At 39.4% G+C, this 20706-nt stretch overlaps 1 protein-coding gene and 1 non-coding gene across 2 annotated transcripts; one reads left to right on the forward strand and one right to left on the reverse strand.

Moving 5' to 3' along the window:
• The first annotated feature begins 3922 nt into the window (after positions 1 to 3922).
• Defa22 (defensin, alpha, 22) lies at positions 3923 to 4895 on the forward strand. Its single transcript, NM_207658.4, has 2 exons — positions 3923 to 4137; positions 4692 to 4895. The coding sequence occupies exons 1-2, from the start codon at positions 3966 to 3968 to the stop codon at positions 4799 to 4801; spliced, it is 282 nt and encodes a 93-aa protein (NP_997541.2). The 5' UTR covers positions 3923 to 3965; the 3' UTR covers positions 4802 to 4895.
• Positions 4896 to 18413: 13518 nt separating this feature from the next.
• Positions 18414 to 18518, reverse strand: Gm26240. Its single transcript, XR_003947654.1, has one exon. It is a non-coding gene; the product is annotated as a U6 spliceosomal RNA (small nuclear RNA).
• Between the last annotated feature and the right edge of the window lie 2188 nt (positions 18519 to 20706).

Consider the following 20706-nt stretch of genomic DNA (forward strand, 5'->3'; position numbering starts at 1 on the left):
CATAATTAGAATTGCACTAGGCACCTTTAGTCCTCAATGTGCATCTTTAAAAAGAAGAACGTTGTCTCCATGCTCTGAGGACGTTCCTCAGCCAAATATGAAGCTAAGCCCTCTTCCAATCAATAGTCTTCATCGTAGTCTTCTGGTGAGAAATACCTGCACGTTACACTGTCAGACCTTTACTAGTTTTCTTCTTCTCACCATCATTCATATCTGGAAGGTTCTCCATCAGTTCTCAGCTCAACCAAGGCTCATATATCCTTGCATGTAACATCTTTTATCTAATTTGTAAAACTGCTTATTTGGTGTGATATCTCTTTAACAAACAGATGAAAGCTATAAAGTTCTTGAGGTATTTGAAACGAGAAGATACGTTCCCCATTAGTTTAATAAATAGAAACATTCCATATTGAATACAACATATAAATTCTATGGATTTTGACAACTTCTTACCTAAAGTAAACTTTTATTTATTGTAGAGACAAAACAGCTTTGTGTTGTAACTTTATAGAAACAATGATAATTTGAAATTTGTGATAAGCCAGGCAGCATTCTCAAGGTATATAATATGTGCAGTGTATTTCTATTAGTTGATACGTACTAATTGCTAAGATCTTTTTTTTACTTTGATAAGAGGTTTTCAGAATAACCAAATAAAATAGTCACGTTCATTGACCAATGTTTTGTGGGTTCGTAAAGGAACTTTAAAGAGGTTAATTGCCATACTCAAAATACATGAAAGATTAGGCAACAAGCTGTGGCCAGATCTCTTATATTTTACCTCTATCCCATATTCCACCTTAACTCCTGTGTTTTAGAGTGATGCCTTCTGTCATTTATTGAGATTATTTGTTTTCCTTCTTTAGAGCCTGATAGGAGCCCAAGGTTGAAAGACATCTCTTGACAGATGGTCTCTCTACTTCTTCTCCTTGATCTTTGCCTCTACTAATTATCTCCTTTGAGATTTGATGTTAAACCATCAATAAATTACCCATATTCACTAGAAATATACAAAGAAATGAAGGGGATTTTTTGACAGTTATCACAAGTAATAGCTCACATATGTGATCCCTCCTACAGAAATAGTGTAGATTTTTAAGGATAATTTCGAGTTCTGTTGAGTTTTTACACATGTGCAGAACAGAATACCCCCACTGTCTCAGAGTCAAGGATGCAATACAGGAGAGCATAAGAAGATGCAAGTTCTCAAGCTGTGACCCATCTTACCAAGAGCCTCCTGTGGGTAACCAGAGTCCTGATGCCTGTGAGACAGGAAGAGGGCTAGCCCTCCCATGTGCCTAAGTGGGGCATGTGCAAGACCAGAGACTTCAGATTCCACTGGGGGTTAACATACATTCTTTGCAGAACATATTTGAATACATGATGATGCTTGGACAAGATTCACTACAAGAAGAAATAGCAATGGACTACAAAGAGCTCTTTCAGTTTTCCAACATCACTTCAGTGTCTGTGGCCCACCTGCTCCAAACACTGCCCTATTTCCCAACATCTCATTTGGCATTCACACGTGATATAATACCTTGGAACACTGAAGATCCTCAACACTCTCCATGAGAAGGGGGAACTTCCTCCCTTGTGGCAGAAGGTGTGTAAGAACTGTAACTGACTTAAACACAGGATGTGGTAGGAATTTTGCTAATGCCACTAAAACACAAAGCTTGACTCTTACAGATTTAAATGGAAAGAAAAATAACTCAGAAATATTATTAAGAGATTTAAATGCCAGGCTGTTTGGAATAAGAAAAAAACTGGAGGAAGAAAAATGTTTATCTTAAGAAGATTTTTAATATATGCTACAAAGAAACAGTTTCCAGACTTTTTGAACAGTAGCTAAAGATTCATTAGAGAAAATGTGGGCCTGGAAGGATGGCTCTGAGGTAAAGAATACTAGGTGCTCTTTTGAAAGATCTAGGTTCAGTTCTAATACCCACGTAGCAGCTCATAGCATTCTGGACCTCCAGTGCTTGGGGATTGGCCCTCTGCTCTCCACAGACAATAGCCACACACACACATACAGTCTGCCAAATCACTTATAGAACAAAAATAAGTACATCTTTCTTTAAAAATGTAGAAAGAATGTGCCAACTAATCTCTCATTGAAACATTTGACCAAACACAAGTGCACACACTTCTGGTGTCAACGCATGATAAAAATGAACTATTATAATACTGAAATATCAATTTTATCTATCAGATTAGGATGAGGAATATAAGAAAAACATTATACTACTTATGTCAATCTGCAATAAAAACATAAATTCCAGTCCACAGTAAATTCACAAAGCAAAAAACTGCTTTCCCCCAAGGCTCAATAAACCTGGTAGTATGTAAATGACTCCGTGCAATTCCACAGAGAGAGGAGTCTGGTTTCTACATTCTCTGGTGTCTGTCCTCAAGTGAGACATCTGATGCTACCAGCGCTTGATAAGAAACAAAAAAAGAGATCATAAAGCAATAAGAAAGTGAAAAGAGGGTGCAGAACAAACTTTGCTTTACTTAAAAAAGGCATTCTTCTCTAAGGATACATTGTGTGGTTCAGCATTCTCTAATGGCCAGTTCTGTACAGGACACTGGTAGGAAGGGTACAATGAGAAATTGCATAATAAAAATCTTTAACATGAGCATGGTGGCCTTTGAGCATGCATATTTTAGAAAGTGCTACTTAGATCAATTCTGTGATGATCAGGAATGACAATAATGAGTCTGAAGTATAAGATGTGCTTCTTAACTCATAAATCACAGACTACACATGTTTTTAAGAGGTCATGTCCCATTATACAATTACATAAGTATGTATGTGTATATATATATTATATATATATATATATATATATATATATATATATATGGATATATATATATATACACACACACACACACACATATATATGTGTGTTGTTATTTGTGTGGGTAGTTTAATATGTATGTAAAATAGTATTCTCACTGCTTAGCTAATTCACTTTGAGAACTCTATATAAAATCATTTTAACAAATGAATATTATTAATTAACATATAAATATGGGTGGCATGTATGACAGCGGGACTCCATACAGAGAATGAAAACAGCAGGAAGTTCTATAACTTTTGGTGTGTATGTACTGTGCGAAATGGGATAAAACACATAGAGAACAGTGGTCATGTATGACATGATGACACTTCTTAAGACTGGGTACTAGCTTAAGGCCCTCTCTACCGTATGCATGTCATTTCTTATACATCAGTACTCATTTTCTGAAAGTAAAAACATTGTAGAATCTCAGACATGTGGAACGACACATGGATTTAAATTCCCAAGTATGGAGATGCTCCTGGACCACACTCTTGTGAGATGTGTTCAGACACTTTGGCTTCTACAGAACATCTCACTCTAGCTACATTCTTACAAACTCTCTCTCTTAAACTCACTTTTCTAGGGGCACAATGAGGCCATCTTACTTTCTCTATAATGGCTCTGAGTAGGGAGTTCACAATGTTACCTCACAGGAGGATTATGGATAATACCTGAATCATGCAAAGAACTGACTCTCCAGTCCACCTAGTCAAACTCTGCTCCAGACTTTCTGAGGAGAGCATCCTGCAAGTTCAAAACATAAAAATCCTTTGTTCCATGAGCTTTATAAATTACAAAGTGCCTAGCTCTTTACTTCCCTGACCACTGGGACGTAAATACTCCAGCAGATGGGAAACAGGGGAAGATAGCAAGGCCCCTTCATCATTATTAATGGGAGGGCTGATGTTACTGAACACACAAAGCAACATCATGATAGTAGGCTTCAGGACATTGGCACATCAAAGAGATCTTAATGATAACAGACTCTCCCAGTTCCCATCAAAGAGTGCCTTCTCTAAGTGTGGACCTTTCTCTGCCCTATAAATATAGGCTGGCTATTCATTCTCCACACATTGGGCTCCTGCTCACCAATCCTCCAGGTGACTCCCAGCCATGAAGACACTTGTCCTCCTCTCTGCCCTCATCCTGCTGGCCTACCAGGTCCAGACTGATCCTATCCAAAACACAGATGAAGAGACTAATACTGAGGAGCAGCCAGGGGAAGAGGACCAGGCTGTGTCTGTCTCCTTTGGAGGCCAAGAAGGATCTGCTCTTCATGAAAAATGTGAGTAATGGTACCCAGTGTGATGGATGCTTGCAGTCTCCTGAGGGAGGGATGAAGATGAGTCCTAGAATCCTGGTAGAGAAATGTGGTTCCTAAGGCAACTCTATTTAATTCCTTTTATAGTCATAACAGTAGCAATGAGAGGAAAGTAATTTTAATTGAATTTCTTTCTTATAAGTCTTTTACTGTAAAAAGATACACATGGGAATTTCAACACTGACCTTACTCCAATACTCTGATTAGATGCCTATAGAACAGGATTAGTCTTGGGTATTAGTAGAAATTTTTCTTTCTCTAAAGGAACTTTGAATCAATTTAAGAGTATACAAAAGAGTCTACACAGTGACAAAAGGAGCACAGAAAATAAAGACACCTCAGAATGGCTCTCAAGAGCATGACCAACACACCTGAAGTGTGTTATTGGTTGAAATGTCCATGCTGAAGGCTGCACTGTTTCCAATGCAGCACACCCATGCTTTATCACATATCCCCATAGGATCTCATACATGCTTCCAACCTCAAAACTTAATGCCCGATTATTTTTGTGTCTCCAGTGTCGAGAGATCTGATCTGCCTTTGTAGAAAACGTCGCTGCAATAGAGGAGAACTATTTTATGGGACCTGCGCAGGACCTTTTTTGCGCTGCTGCCGCCGCCGCCGCTGAGAGTGCAGATGACAAAGATATGACAACCATCAGCTCTGAGGCCACTGATGCTGGGGCCTGATGAACACTTCTCAATAAATTGTTTGCAATATGCTTCCTGTGAGTTTACATTTTTTTCACTGTTTGCTAAAAGTCTCAGTCAAGACTCTGTATATAAACTATCAGAACCTCCAAGAAAACCTTTACAATAAATGAATACTTTAATTTTTATCTTGAAAAATACTGCCTCTAAATACTATCAATTTAAGGATGACTCCAGGTTCAGACATAAGATATATAGAAAGCTCAGAATTCTCATGATCCTCACATATGCCACTCCTGAATTTTGACTCTGCCTTTAGGTAGTCTTGACTCACTATCAAAGACATTGCCTATATGTTAAGAAAAAATAACCCCCTTGGGTTTCAGGTGTACAGAGTACTAAAATGATGTTTTTTAGGAAGCTACAGTATCATTAAAAAGTGTTGAAGTTTTAATGACTCATACCTCTGGCTTCTAAACCAAGGGTTACATTTGGCTCTGTGGAGACAACTTTTATCAATATTAGAAAAAGTTAGTCAGAGACAGAATGGGTAGGATGAAAAGCAGGGCATCCCACACTATAATATGCATGTAATCTGCAGTGTCTACAGTAGAATAAGACAAAATACTGTTTCTATACAGAAAACATACAGAAAGTGTACATGTCTAATGAATGCAATGTGCTCTACAAGATACACTCAAGTGACTTACCCTAGAGCTTTGAAGGGCTTAATGCAGCTTGGCAGAGATATGCAAGATAAATGAAGAAGTTGGTAGGCAGTTCTTGAAGCAGGGACTCCAGTGATGGTACAGGGTTCTAAGAGTCAGGCTATAAATTGTCACACACTCCTTCAGGGTAAACCATGTCCGGATAAAAGGGCAGCAGTGCTGGTGACCCCTAGATTGCAAATTCTAGTAGCACAGATGGTATGGGTTCCCAAAAGGCATAGTTGTGGACACTCAATAGTGATAGAACCATGCTAGGAGAATTGAATACCCTATCACACTTTGAGGAAGAAAAGATGCCAGAAGCATCTTACTTGGTAGATTATAGCAACCATGTCAGTAACTAGTTCCACTGAGTGAGCTAGGAGAGAAAATCTAACTCTAGCCATTACAACTCATTTAGCCTCAAATATTAGAGAATTCCAATTATAGGATTTCAAACAAAAGGCAGTTATCATAGTCCCACAAGACATTTCAGTCTTTAAATAAGTCACTCGTGACCTGGACAAAATAAATTTAATAATTAACTCAAAGTGTGTCATCCTTCTAATGTAATTATCTGAGGATATAGGTTCTCTGTTTCCAGGAACAGTTCGCATAACTCCAGTAAGTGTCAATCAGCAAACACATGACACAGTCACATTGGTCAACCTCTCTACTATTGTTCTCCAATACCTCTATTCTACATAGCTAAAAGTCTCTCTTGTCTTTGTCTCCAGATTTTATTCCAACAGCTCTCACAGTTGCAAATTCTTGAACTTGGATGCAATAAGCTCATGTATTCTTCCCTCCCCCTTTACAATGTGGAGAGAATTTTTCTTGTAAAATGCAAGGTTTCAATGTTTTTAACCTGACCTATATCAGTAGTGAAAATTCTAGATGCTTATTGGTAAGATTTTATGAGTGTATGTGCACATTGTGAGATGATTAAGTTGGGAAAGTATCATATCTGTCACCTCAGGTGTTTCTAATTTTGTTATGGTGAAACACCTAAATTCCACTGTGCTAGGTGTTTTGAAATACATAATCCATTAATATTTACAACAATGTTGTTGTGTAATATTCCACCAAACTCATTGCTCCTAACTAAATGTCATTTTGTACCCAGTGACCAACCTGCCCTCAACATTACTTCACCTTGACAGAATCTAGTAGCAAGTATTCTATTCTTGACTGCCATTGCATTGCTTTATATCTTGGATATGTGAGATCAGGATATCGTGCTCTTAGTTTGTATGGATATTACACAGAAAGTATCCTCAGGAACCATTGCACGTATTGAAAATCCCATCTTTCTATGGTTGAGTAGTGTTCCACTATGTGGAAGACCCTGGTTCTTTGAGAATTCCCCTCAATAAAGCTGTGCTTTGGGTCAGCTCAGAACAATGATGTATAGGGTAGACAAAGAACACATGTACCCAGCATTTTCATATCAGATGCTCTTTGTTAGCAATGATCATATATCCCTTGTGTATTAATTAGAGTATTGAATTCAGTTTCTGGAAACACCCCTGCTTCAGTATTTTCACACAAATACTTGAGAACCATAAGGAGGAATTCTGATTAGCAAAATTGGTTAATTCAGAAAATAAAAGTGTTGCCCTGGCTTTTTTCTTACTTTCTTTTCCTAATGGTTTTTATACGGTGGCACAAAGAATGAAGGGCAGTTCTAGAAAAGATTTGTAGTCTTAAGTTCTAGAAAAATGACAAACACTTGCTAGTTCTTCTCATGCTCTAGCAATCACAAAGGCCATACAGCCCACCCCACTAAATCCCTTCCCATGGACAGAGACCTGAACCACACATGGGTTGCACACTTATCTTGCATCCCCATTGTAGAAAACTGGATATACAAAGAATAAGAAGTTGTTCATCAAGGCACCCCAAATAGTACAGGACCTTATGCCACTTATCTAGGACGTGCTTTCAGAGTCATTCCTTAGAAACTAGGTGAAAAGATGAAGTCCCGACTTCATCAATGCATTGACAAAACAAAGGTTGATATCCAAAATAATCGACACAAGTCACACAGTTTATCATTTTGAATGTACATGAACATGCTATCCTATCCTACTGCTGTGTAAGATATCATTACAAGAAGAAATGATTTTCAAGCAACACACATATGACTTCTAATTCATATTTTCTATTTAGACAGTGGTCAGTCTCTGGGCCCAGAGATGAGTGGTCCTCTAGGATTTAGAGAGTTTGTTGCTGAAAACCTCTCCAGCATGGTTACCTACTCGGTACTGGTGTCAGGAAGAAGCCAAGAGCTGAGAACAGGTGTGCAGAGGACACCCATCCATCCTGGCTCAGGGGGCAGGGATCATCATCAACCTGTGTGAAGTAGAGTGGGTTTTGATGAAGGAAGTTTGCAAACATTAGAAACCAAAATATTTTTCCCAAAAGAGGTACCCATAACATTTTCCAATATACCACTATTAGGGCCCTCAGTTCTTTCCCTGTAGTTCCCCTGAAAAGATTCAGAGTTCCTCAAAGTAGGGTCTTTGTGTTCCATTGTGAACATCTGCCTTAGTTCATTTGGTCTTATATAGCAGGACAGCACATAACAAGTCATATAATAATTGTATTATGCATAGCAGATGGTACCAATTTCCTGCAGTTCTGGAGTCTACGAAATCTGAGTCAGGTGAAAGTGTGGAAAAATTCACTCTGTGGTGATGTCCCATTCTTCTGGTTTATAAATGAAAATTTCAGATGTCAGCACATAGAAAAAGTGACACGGTAGTTTTCTGAATCTCTTTTATAAGAGAAGTAAGCTATCCCTGGGGCTTCTTCCCTTTTACCACAATTCCCTGACAGAAGACTCCACTTGTGAATGTCATAAACTTTGGGAGTATGATTGCCATATATTAATTTTAGTAGGACTTAAGCATTCTGGCCACAGCATTATCTAAGAAGGAAATAAATTAAATATTAACACTTTGAATCTTGGAGACAAATACAGCATGTTGACAAGTATGAGATTTTGCCACTGGTCAAGACATGACCAATTTTATGCTCAAGGGATGCTGGGACAAATCTACATTTTGATATCAGTGTCAGAGGATTTGAGGTCATCTCCAAATACTGTCTTTATTCTTAGGGTGTATACTGGAAAGTCAGCGCATCTCCACCATGGATTGTCCATTCTGATCATTCTGGGTCTAACATTGTCTTTATACGTGGCCAATACTGGTGTTGGAACAATACTTCTGAGAATGTATCACTTGGTAAGACTAGCTAGTTCCAATCTCTCTGCCATCTGCCACCCAGTACTACATTCAGAAGACATTAAGATTCAAGGAACAATGTCATGAGTGTTTTGCCCATATGGCTCTAGAGAACTGTTAACTGTACTCAGTCTCCAAGAAACCTTGCATGCTGTCCCTTCAGAGGATGACTTGATAAATACACTTCAATCACATGGGAGACTCCATTAGAACCTGCAGAGTCTCACAGCAGAACTAATGTACAATCTCAGCAATGTCCTTACTCTGCTGAATGGCTTAACTCGTCCTAACAGTTGTAAATTAGGCCCTGGAGAGGCTCACTGAGACCTAATTTTTAAATCCTTCTATACATGTTTATTTAGTATGTATCCTAGTCATCTCTACAAAGCATAAACCCTGATTTTAGGCCATACATTTCCCGTGTACTCTTTCATACTTTCTCATACCAATGATTAAGTTTCAGACACAGAGCTATGCAGTACAATCTCCTCAGAGTGAGCAGATATGGGCAAATGGGTGTGATCTAGAGCTACACAAGAAAAATAAGAAGTCGTTCTGAGAAGCATGTCTTTGCCCCCAGCTTTTCCACATATTTTAACTGTCCTTGAACCACAGGTGATTGGAGTAGTCAATAAAAATTAGCCACAAAAAAATTAAGACATCACAAGTTACTATTACATAGTAGAAGTCTGTCCAAGATCTTTCAGCTGCTATTGTTTCCCATGGTCTGGACAGAAGAGTGCTGTACCTCTTGCTCTGCTCTTACGGCATACCACAAGGTTCTGTAAGTAATGAAAGTAACTTTTTACAGATATCATTGAGGCCTAGCTGCAAAGGACTCACTTAAGGCAAGGCTACTGTGAAGGAGCCCACATGATGAGATACCTTTATAAGATTCTTCTGTCTGGACCTCAACTATCTGTGAAGGACAGTAATTACTGATTAATGGGAAAATCACACAAGTATTGCCAAAACACAGATTGGTTAGTAATATAATTCTTAAAAAGTTTGGTTCAACCTGCAGTCAGCATGTAAAGAAATGCAAATCAAACCATTCTTATCTCCCTTTTCAAAGATCAAGTCCAAGTGGATCAAGGACCTCCACAAGAAACCAGATACACTGAAATTTATAGAGAAGAAAGTGGGGAAGAGCCTCAAACAGATGGGCCTGGGGGAAAATTCCTGAACAGAGCACAAATGGTTTATGCTCTAAGATGAAAAATAGACAAAAGTGACCTCATAAAATTGCAAAGCTTCAGTGAGGCAAAGGACAATTTGTCAATAGGACAAAATGACAGCAAACAGATTGGCAAAAGTTCTGTACCAATCCTACATCAGAAAGGGGACTAATATCATATATATGTATGTATGTATGTATGTATAGAGAGAGAGAGAGAGAGAGAGAGAGACCTCAAGTAGTTAGACTCCAGAACATCAAATAACCCAACTTTTTTTTTTTCCAACAAATACTCTCTATTATACTCAACCCTTTTCTCAGGGACACCCACTATGTCCCTTCATTATTTTCTTTTTTTAAAAGTTCATTTACATTTCTAATGCTATCCCAAAAGTCTCCCCCACACTCCCCCACCCACTCACCCACTCATCCACTCCCACTTCTTGGCCCTGTCGTTCCCCTGAACTGAGGCATATAATGTTTGCAAAACCAATGGGCCTCTATTTCCACTGATGGCCGACTAGGCCATTTTCTGATTCATATGCAGCTAGAGACACGAGCTCTTGGGGGCGGGGGGGTACCAGTTAGTTCATATGGTTTTTCCACCTATAGGATTGCAGATCCCTTTAGCTCCTTGTGTACTCTCTCTAGCTCTTCCATTGGGGACCCTGTGACCCATCCAATAGCTAACTGTGAGCATCCACTTCTGTGTTTGCTAGGCCCCAGCATAGTCTCACAAGAGACAGCTATATCTGGGTCCTTTCAGCAAAATCTTGCTAGTGTGTGCAATGGTGTCAGCGTTTGGAAGCTGCTTATGGGATGGATCCCTGGATATGGCAGTCTTAAGATGGTCCATCCTTTCATCACAGCTCCAAACTTTGTCTCTGTAACTCCTTCAGTGGGTGTTTAGTTCCCAATTCTAAGAAGGGGCAAAGTGAGCACACTTTGGTCTTCGTTCTTCTTAAGTTTCATGCGTTTAACAAATTGTATCTTATATCTTGGGTATTCTAAGTTTCTGGGCTAATATCCACTTTTCAGTGAGTACACTTTGTGTGAGTTCCTTTGTGATTGGGCTACCTCACTCAGGATTATGCCCTCCAGGTCCATCCATTTGCCTAGGAATTTCATAAATTCATTCTTTTTAATAGCTGAGTAGTACTCCATTGTGTAAATGTACCACATTTTCTGTATCCATTCCTTTGTTGAGCGACATCTGGGATCTTTCCAGCTTCTGGCTACTATAAATAAGGCTGCTATGAACATAGTGGAGCGTGTTTCTTTCTTACTAGTTGGAACATCTTCTGGCTATATGCCCAGGAGAGCTATTGCGGGATCCTCCAGTAGTACTATGTCCAATATTTCTGAGGAACAACCAAACTGATTTCCAGAGTGTACGAGCTTGCAATCCCACCAACGATGGAGGAGTGTTCCTCTTTCTCCACATCCTCGCCAACATCTGCTGTCACCTGAATTTTTGATCTTAGCCATTCTGACTGGAGTGAGGTGGAATCTCAGGGTTGTTTTGATTTGCATTTCCCTGATGATTAAGGATGTAGAACATTTTTTCAGGTGCTTCTCTGCCATTCGGTATTCCTCAGGTGATAATTCTTTGTTCAGTTCTGAGCTCCATTTTTAATGGGGTTATTTGATTTTCTGGAGTCCACCTTTTTGAGTTCTTTATATATATTGGATATTAGTACCCTATCTGATTTGGGATAGGTAAAGATCCTTTCCCAATCTGTTGATGATCTTTTGTCTTATTGAAGGATTCTTTTGCCTTGCAGAAGCTTTGCAACTTTATGAGGTCCCGTTAATCGATTCTTGATCTTACAGCACAAGCCATTGCTCTTCTATTCAGGAATTTTTCCCCTGTACCCATATCTTCGAGGATTTTCCTTACGTTCTCCTCTATAAGTTTCAGTGTCTCTGGTTTTATGTGAAGTTCATTAATGCACTTAGATTTGACCTTAGTACAAGGATATAGGAATGGATCAATTCACATTCTTCCACATGATAACCTCCAGTTGTGCCAGCACCATTTGTTGAAAATACTGTCTTTATTCCACTTGATAGTTTTAGCTCCCTTGTCAAAGATCAAGTGACCATAGGTGTGTGGGTTCATCTCTCAGTCTTCAATTCTATTCCATTGGTCTACTTGTCTGTAGCTATACCAGTACCATGCAGTTTTTATCACAATTGCTCTGTAGTACAGCTTTTGGTCAGGCATGGTGATTCCACCAGAGGTTAATTTATCCTTGAGAAGAGTTTGTGCTATCCTAGGTTTTTTGTTATTCCAGATGAATCTGCCAATTGCCCTTTCTAATTTGTTGAAGAATTGAGTTCGAATTTTGATGGGGAATGTATTGAATCTGTAGATTGCATTTGGCAAGATAGCCATTTTTACTATATTGATCCTGCCAATCCATGAGCATGGGAGATCTTTTCATCTTATGAGATCATCTTTAATTTCTTTCTTCAGAGACATGGAGTTCTTATCACACAGATCTTTCATTTCCTTAGAGTCACACCAAGGTATTTTATATTATTTGTGACTATTGAGAAGGGTGCTGTTTCCCTACTTTCTTTCTCAGCCTGTTTATCCTTTGTGTACAGAAAGGCCATTGACTTGTTTGAGTTAATTTTTTATACCACTACTTCACTGAAGCTGTTTATCAGGCTTAGGAGTTCTCTGGTGGAATGTTTAGGGCCACTTATATATACTATCATATCATCTGCAAAAAGTGATAATTTGACTTCTTCCTTTCCAATTTGTATCCCCTTAATCTCCATTTGTTGTTGAATTGCTGTGGCTAGGACTAGAAGTACAATGTTGAAAAGGTAGGGATAGAGGGGACAGCCTTGTCTAGTCCCTTATTTTAGTGGGATTGTTTCAAGCTTCTCACCATTTACTTTGATGTTGGATACTGGTTTGCTGTAGATTGCTTTTATCATGTTTAGGTATGGGCCTTGAATTCCTGATCTTTCCAAGACTTTAATCATGAATGGGTATTGGATCTTGTCGAACGCTTTTTCCGCATCTAACGAGATGATCATGTGGGTTTGTCTTTGAGTTTGTTTATATACTGGATTATGTTGATGGATTTCTGTATATTGAACAATCCCTACATCCCTGGGATAAAACCTACTTGGTCAGGATTTATGATTGTTTTGATGTGTTCTTGGATTCGGTTAGTGAGAACTTTATTGAGGAGTTTTGCATCGATATTCATAAGGGAAATTGGTCTGAAGTCCTCTATCTTTGCTGGGCCTTTTTTTGGTTTAGGTATCAGAGTAATTGTGGCTTCATAGAATGAGTTGAGTAGAGTACCTTTTGTTTCTATTTTGTGGAATACTTTGTGAAGAACTGGGATTATATCTTCTTTGAAGGTCTGATAGAACTCTGCACTAAACCCATCTGGTCCTGGGATTTATTTGGTTGGGAGACTATTAATGAATGCTTCTATGTCTTTATGGGATATATGACTGTTTAGATCATTAACCTGATCTTGATTTAATTTTGATACCTGGTATCTGTCTAGAAATTTGTCCATTTCTTCCAGGTTCTCCAGTTTTGTTGAGTATAGCCTTTTGTAGAAGAATCTGATGGTGTTTTTGATTTCTTAAGGATCTGTAGTTATGTCTCCCTTTTCATTTCTGATTTTGTTAATTAGGATGCTTTCCCTGTGCCCTCTAGTGAGTCTGGCTAAGGGTTTATCTATCTTGTTGATTTTCTCAAAGAACCAGGTCCTTGTTTGGTTGATTCTTTGAATAGATCTTGTTTCCACTTGGTTGATTTTGCCCCTGAGTTTGATTATTTCCTGCCGTCTACTCCTCTTGGGTGGATTTGCTTCCTAATATTCTAGAGCTTTTAGGTGTGTTGTCAAGCTCCTACTTTGTGCTCTCTCTAGTTTCTTTTTGGAGGCACTCAGAGCTATGAGTTTCCCTCTTAGAAATACTTTCATTGTGTCCCATAAGTTTGGGTATGCTGTGGCTTCATTTTCATTAAACTCCAAAAAGTCCTTAATTTCTTTCTTTATTCCTTCCTTGACCAAGGTATCATTGAGAAGAGTGTTGTTCATTTTTCACGTGAATGTAGGCTTTTTATTATTTATTTTGTTATTGAAGATCACCCTTAATCCATGGTGATCTGATAGGATGCCTGGTACAATTTCAATATTTTTGTATCTGCTGAGCCTTATTTTGTGACCAATTATGTGGTCAATTTTGGAGAAGGTACCATGAGGTGCTGAGAAGAAGGTATATCCTTTTGTTTTAGGATAAAATGTTCCGTAGATATCTGTTAAGTCCATTTGTTTCATAACTTCTGTTAGTTTCACTGTGTCCCTGTTTAGTTTCTGTTTCCACAATCTGTCCATTGATGAAAGTGGTGTGTTGAAGTCTCCCACTATTATTGTGTGAGGTGCAATGTGTGCTTTGAGCTTTACTTAAGTTTCTTTAATGAATGTGGCTGCCCTTTATATTTAGAATTGATAGTCCTCTTGGAGGATTTTACCTTTGATGAGTATGAAGTGCCCCTCCTTGTCTTTTTTAATGACTTTGGGTTGGAAGTCGATTTTATTAGATATTAGAATGGCTACTCCAGCTTGTTTCTTCAGACCATTTGCTTGGGAAATTGTTTTCCAGCCTTTCATTCTGAGGTAGTATCTAACTTTTTCTCTGAGATGAGTTCCCTGTAAGCAGCAAAATGTCGGGTCCTGTTTGTGTAGCTACTCTGTTAGTCTATGTCTTTTTATTAGGGAGTTGAGTCCATTGATATGAAGAGATATTAAGGAAAAGTCATTGTTGCTTCCTATTATTTTTGTTGTTAAAGTTAGCATTATGTTCTTGTGGCTGTCTTCTTTTAGGTTTGTCGAGGGTACCTTCTTGCTTTTTCTAGGACGTTGTTTCTGTCCTTGTATTGGTTGTTTTCTGTTGTTATCCTTTGAAGGGCTGGACTCATGGAAAGATAATGTGTGAATTTGGTTTTGTCGTGGAATACTTTGGTTTCTCCATCTATGGTAATTGAGAATTTGGCTGGGTATAGTAGCCTGGGCTGGCATTTGTGTTCTCTTAGTGTCTGTATAACATCTATCCAGGATCTTCTGGCTTTCATAGTCTTTGGTGAAAAATCTGGTGTAATTCTGATGGGCTTGCCTTTGTATGTTACTTGACCTTATTCCCTTTCTGCTTTTAATATTCTATCTTTATTTAGTGCATTTGTTGTTCTGATTATTATGTGTCCAGATGAATTTTTTCTGGTCCAGTCTATTTGGAGTTCTGTAGGCTTCCTGTATGTTCATGGGCATCTCTTTCTGTAGGTTTGGGAAGTTTTCTTCTATAATTTTATTGAATATATTTGATGGCCCTTTAAGTTGAAAATCTTCATTCTCATCTACTCCTATTATCCGTAGGTTTAGTCTTCTCATTGTGTCCTGGATTTCCTGGATGTTTTGAGTTAGGATCCTTTTGCATTTTCCATTTTCTTTGATTGTTGTGCCAATGTTCTCTATGGAATCTTCTGCACCTGAGATTCTCTCTCCCATCTCTTGTATTCTGTTGCTGATGCTGGAATCTATGGTTCCAGATTTCTTTCCTAGGGTTTCTATCTCCAGCGTTGCCTCACTTTGGGTTTTCTTTATTGTGTCTACTCCCCTTTTTAGGTCTTGGATGGTTTTATTCAATCCCATCACCTGTTTGGTTGTGTTTTCCTGCAATTCTTTAAGGGATTTTTGTGCTTCCTCTTTAATGTCTTCTACCTGTTTAGCAGTGTTCTCCTGTATTTCTTTAAGTGAGTTATTAAAGTCCTTCTTGATGTCCTCTAACATCATCATGAGATATGCTTTTAAATCCAGGTCTAGTTTTTCGGCGGTGTTGGGGTGCCCTGGACTGGGCGAAGTGGGAGTGCTGGGTTCTGATGATGGTGAGTGGTCTTGGTTTCTGTTAGTAAGATTCTTACGTTTACCTTTCGCCATCTGGTAATCTCTGGAGTTAGTTGTTTTAGTTGTCTCTGTTTAGAGATTGTTCCTCTGATGATTCTGTTTCCCTCTATCAGCAGACTAGCTCTCTCCTCTGAGTTTCAGTGTTCAGAGCACTCTCTGCAGGCAAGCTCTCCTCTTACAAGGAAGGTGCACAGATATCTGGCGTTTGGATCTCCCTCCTGGCTGAAGATGAAGGCCCAAAACAGGACCTTTCCCAGAAGCTGTGTTACTTCGGCCTATCCCAGAAGCTGTTAGCTTCTGTAGTGCACACTCTCACCTGTGCAGACTACTTTCAGTGGAGTCCCGGAACCAAGATGGCTCCCGCCAATGCTGAGGCAAAGCCCTCCAGGACCGGGCGGACACCTGTCCTCTGGCTGGGAATGTGGCCAGATGTCTGGAGCCCAAAAAGGGGGCTGCCTCAGAAGCTCTATGGCTCCCACCTGTCCCAGAAGCTGTTAGCTTCTGTAGTGCACACTCTCACCTGTGCAGACTACTTTCAGTGGAGTCCCTGATCCAAGATCCCTACTTTGAAAATGGGGTATAGAGCTGAACAAAGAATTTTCAACTGAGGAAATTCAAATGGCCAAGAAGCACCTAAAGAAATGTTCAACATCCTTAGTCATCAGGGAAATGCAAACCAAAAAAGCACAGAATTCACCACACACCAGTCAGAATGGCTAAAATAAAATATTCAGGTGGCAGCAGATGCTGTCAAGGATGTAGAGAAAGAGGAATACTCTTCCATTACTGGTGGGATTACAAGCTGATAAAAACTCTCTGGAAATCAGTTTGGTGGTTCCTCAGAAAATTGGACATGGTACAGCCTGAAGATCCAGCTATACCATTTCTGGGCATATACTCAGAAGATGCTCTAACATGTAATAAGGACACATGCTCCACTATAACCATAGCAGCCTTATTTATAATAGCCATGAGCTGGAAAGAACCCAGATGTCCTTTAACAGAGGAATGGATACAAAAATTTGGTACAATTACACAATGGATGACTACTCAGCTATTAACAATGATGAATTTATGAAATTCTTTTTTAAACAATTTTTATTAGATATTTTCTTCTTTCACATTTCACATACTATCATGAAAGTTCCCTATACCCTGCCCGGCCCTGGCCCCCAACCCACCAACTCCTGCTTCTTGGCCCCGGCTTTCCCCTGTACTCAGGCATATAAAGTTTGCAAGACCAAGGGGCCTCTCTTTTCTATGATGGCCGACTAGACCATCTTCTGCTACATATGCTGCTAGAGGCACAGGCTCTGGGGGTACTGGTTAGTTCATATGGTTGTTCCTCCTATAGGGTTTCAAACCCCTTCCGTTAATTGTAATTTCTCTAGGTCCTCCAATGGATGCCCCTTGTTCCATCCAATAGATGACTGTGAGCATCCACTTCTGTATTTGCCAGGAACTGGCATAGCCTCACAAAAGACAGCTATATCAAAGTCCTGTCAGCAACATCTTGCTGGCATATGCAATAGTGTCTGCATTTGGTGGATGATTATGGGATCAATCCCAGGGTGGGACAGTCTCTGGATGGTCCATCCTTCCATCTCAGCTCCAAAATTTGTATCTTTAACTCCTTTCATGCATGGGTATTTTGTTCCCTATTCTAAGGAGCAATGAAGTATCCACATTTTGGTCTTCTTCTTCTTGATTTTCATGTATTTTGCAAATTGTTTCTTGGGTATTCTAAGTTTCTGGGCTAATATCCATTTAATAATGAGTGCTTTATCAGGTGAGTACTTTTATGATTGGGTTACCTCACTCAGTATGATATCCTCCAGATCCATCCATTTACCTAAGAATTTCATAAATTAATTGTTTTTAATAGCTGAGTGGTACTCAGTTGTGGAAATGTACATTTTCTGTATCCATTCCTCTGTTGAGGGACACCTGGGTTCTTTCTTGCTTCTGGCTATTATACATAAGGCTGCTATGAACATAGTGGAGCATGTGTCCTTATTACCAGTTGGAACATCTTCTAGGTATATGCCCAGGCATTGTATTGCTTTATCTTTGAGTAGTACTATGTCCAATATTCTGAGGAGCCACCAAACTGATTTACAGAGTGGTTGTACCAGCTTGCAACCCACCAAAAATGGAGGAGTGTTCCTCTTTCTCTACATTCTTGCCAGTATCTGCTGTCACCTGAATTTTTAATGATTAAGGATGTTGAACATATTTTAAGGTGCTTCTCGGCTATGTGGTATTCCTCAGCTGTGAATACTTTGTTTAGCTCTGTATTCCATTCTTTAATGGTGTTGTTTGTATTTCTGGAGTCCAGCTAATTGAGTTCTTTGTATATATTGGGTATTAGTCCCCTATCAGATATAGGTTTGGTAAAAATCCTTTCCCAATCTGTTAGTGGTCTTTTTGTCTTATTGACAGTGTCTTTTGCCTTACAGAACCTATGCAATTTCATGAGGTCCCATTTTGTCCATTCTTAATCTTAGAGCACAAGCAAAAATATGTAGTGCTTCACGAATTGCCTGTCATCCTTAAACAGGGGCCATGCTAATCTTCTCTATATCATTCCAATTATAGTATATATGCTGCCAACTGACCACAAATTCATAAAATTCTTAGGCAAATAGATAAAACCAGAAAATATCACCCTGTGTGAGGTAACCCAACCACACAAGAATACACATGGTATACACTCACTGACAATTGGATATTAGCCCAAAAGCTTCAATTAACCAAGATACAATTCACAAATCACATGAAGCTCAAAGAAGGAAGACCAAAGTGTAGGTGCTTCAGTCTGTCTTAGAAGAAGAACAAAACACTCACAAGAGCAAATATGGAGATAAAGTGTAGAGCAGAGACTGAAGAAAAGGCCATCCAGAGACTGTCCCTCGTGACAATCAACCCTATATAAAGTTACCGAACATAAACACAGACATTATAATGGATGCCAAGATGTGCATGTTGTTAGCAGCCTTATATGGCTGTCTCCTGAGAGGCCCTGCCAGAGCCTTACAGAGGCAGATGCTGGCAGACAACCATTGGACAAAGTGAGGGATCCCCAATAGAGGAGTTAGAGAAAGTACCAAAGGGGTTGAAGGGGATTGCAACGCCACAAGAAAAACAGAAATATCAACCAACCAGTCACTCAAGGGCTCTCAGGGACTAAGCCATCAACAATGGAGTACACATGGCTCCACCTCCATATGTAGAAGAGGATGGCCTTGTTATGCATCAATGGAAGGGAGGTCCTTGATCCTATGAAGGCTCTAAATATGTCCCAGTGTAGGGGAACTGAGAGCTGGGAGGTGGTAGTGCGTGGGTTGATAGAGGAACACCCTCATAGAAGCAGAGGGAGGGAGGATGGGATAGGGTGTTCCTTCTGGGGGAGGGGGAGAGGACAGGAAAAGGGTATAACATTTGGAATGTGAATAAAGAAAATATCCAATAAAAAATAAAACTAAATGTCTTTCTCTTAGTATTGCTTGGTTTTTGGCTACTGAGTTGTACATTTTGGCTATATGTTTCGGTATTACCTTCTATTCAGATGTATGCTTTCTAAGCTTTTCTAGCTTGTCACCTCACACCAATGCTCATTTCTTCTACTATGCAGAAGCTGTGCAGCCCAGTGCAATTGCACAATTCCACATGCCCACCTGCCTTGTTCCTACCACATCTGGTGTCATGCAAGACATCACTGCCCAGATCTAGTTCTGAGTTTTCTTCTAATAGTTTATGCTTTTATGTCTTATATCTAGGTCTTTAATTCATTGTACTTGAGCTAAATTTCCAATTGTGCCTGAAATCATTAGGCTATATGCTTTAATACTTACTATCTTCATTGCCATTCATACTTTCTTAGAAGTATAAAGAATAAACACTTGTCCTCCTCAGACCAATGCTTTGCCTAGAGTCACCAAAGCTCATTTCATCCATAGTTTGATAAGGTCAATGTGGTCAAAAAGAACTGACTCTCTATATCAGCAGGATCCAGGTCTGACTTCAGAGTCAAAACCTTTAGATAGCAGATAAGAATCCACCTTCAAAGAGTTAGAGGTATCATTTCTTAGACTAAAGGCATCAAAGTGTTGTTTCTTTTCTTCTCTCTTTACATTAAAAAGTAAACACTCATTCAAGTGTAAGCACAAATCCAAGTGGTAACAGGAAAATATCAGGGTCCTCTTCATCATCATCTGCTTACACCAAATGCAGCCACCAAACATGAGGATCAACACCTGTCACAAGGAAGCTGAAAGAACAAAAAATGTCAACAAGACCTTGAGGACAAAACTCTCTCCTTATGAAATTATACTTTTTCTGTGCAGGACCTCTCTCAGAACATTCCCTACACAGATAGAAACAAACACACAAACATGACACACACACATGCACACAGACACAGTAACATACAAAAGCCACACACACTCTCTCTCTCTCTCTCACACACACACACACACACACACACACACACACACACACAGAAACACACACTCTTCTTTCTTGTGGATAGCCCTGGGGCTAATTATATTTGATGTTAATTCCATTCTCCTGAGAGTGGATGCAAACAAGGAATGAGTCAGGACTCAGGTGATTTCCTGTAAACCTGGTCCCCACCTTAATTTGTAAAATAAAGGAGAGCTGATGATTGGGCAGATAAAAAGGAAGGTGGAGAGGAAGGGAGGAGAAAGAGGAAGGAGAAAATGGAAGAGAGGAGGCAGAGGAGGAGGAAGAAGAAAAGTGGAGCAGAAGTACATGGCCTGGAGAGACCTCAAGTTCCAAGGGGTCTCA

The sequence above is a fragment of the Mus musculus genome, chromosome 8, assembly GCF_000001635.26.
Source record: "Mus musculus strain C57BL/6J chromosome 8, GRCm38.p6 C57BL/6J".
Taxonomy (NCBI): Eukaryota; Metazoa; Chordata; class Mammalia; order Rodentia; family Muridae; genus Mus; species Mus musculus.

What these genes read in the sequence shown, in the direction of transcription:
- Defa22 (NM_207658.4), top strand. Translation starts at nt 3,966, where the DNA reads ATGAAGACACTTGTCCTCCTCTCTGCCCTCATCCTGCTGGCCTACCAG. An exon ending in ATCTGCTCTTCATGAAAAAT is followed by an intron (nt 4,138 to 4,691) that starts GTGAGTAATGGT and finishes TTGTGTCTCCAG; the next exon opens with TGTCGAGAGATCTGATCTGC.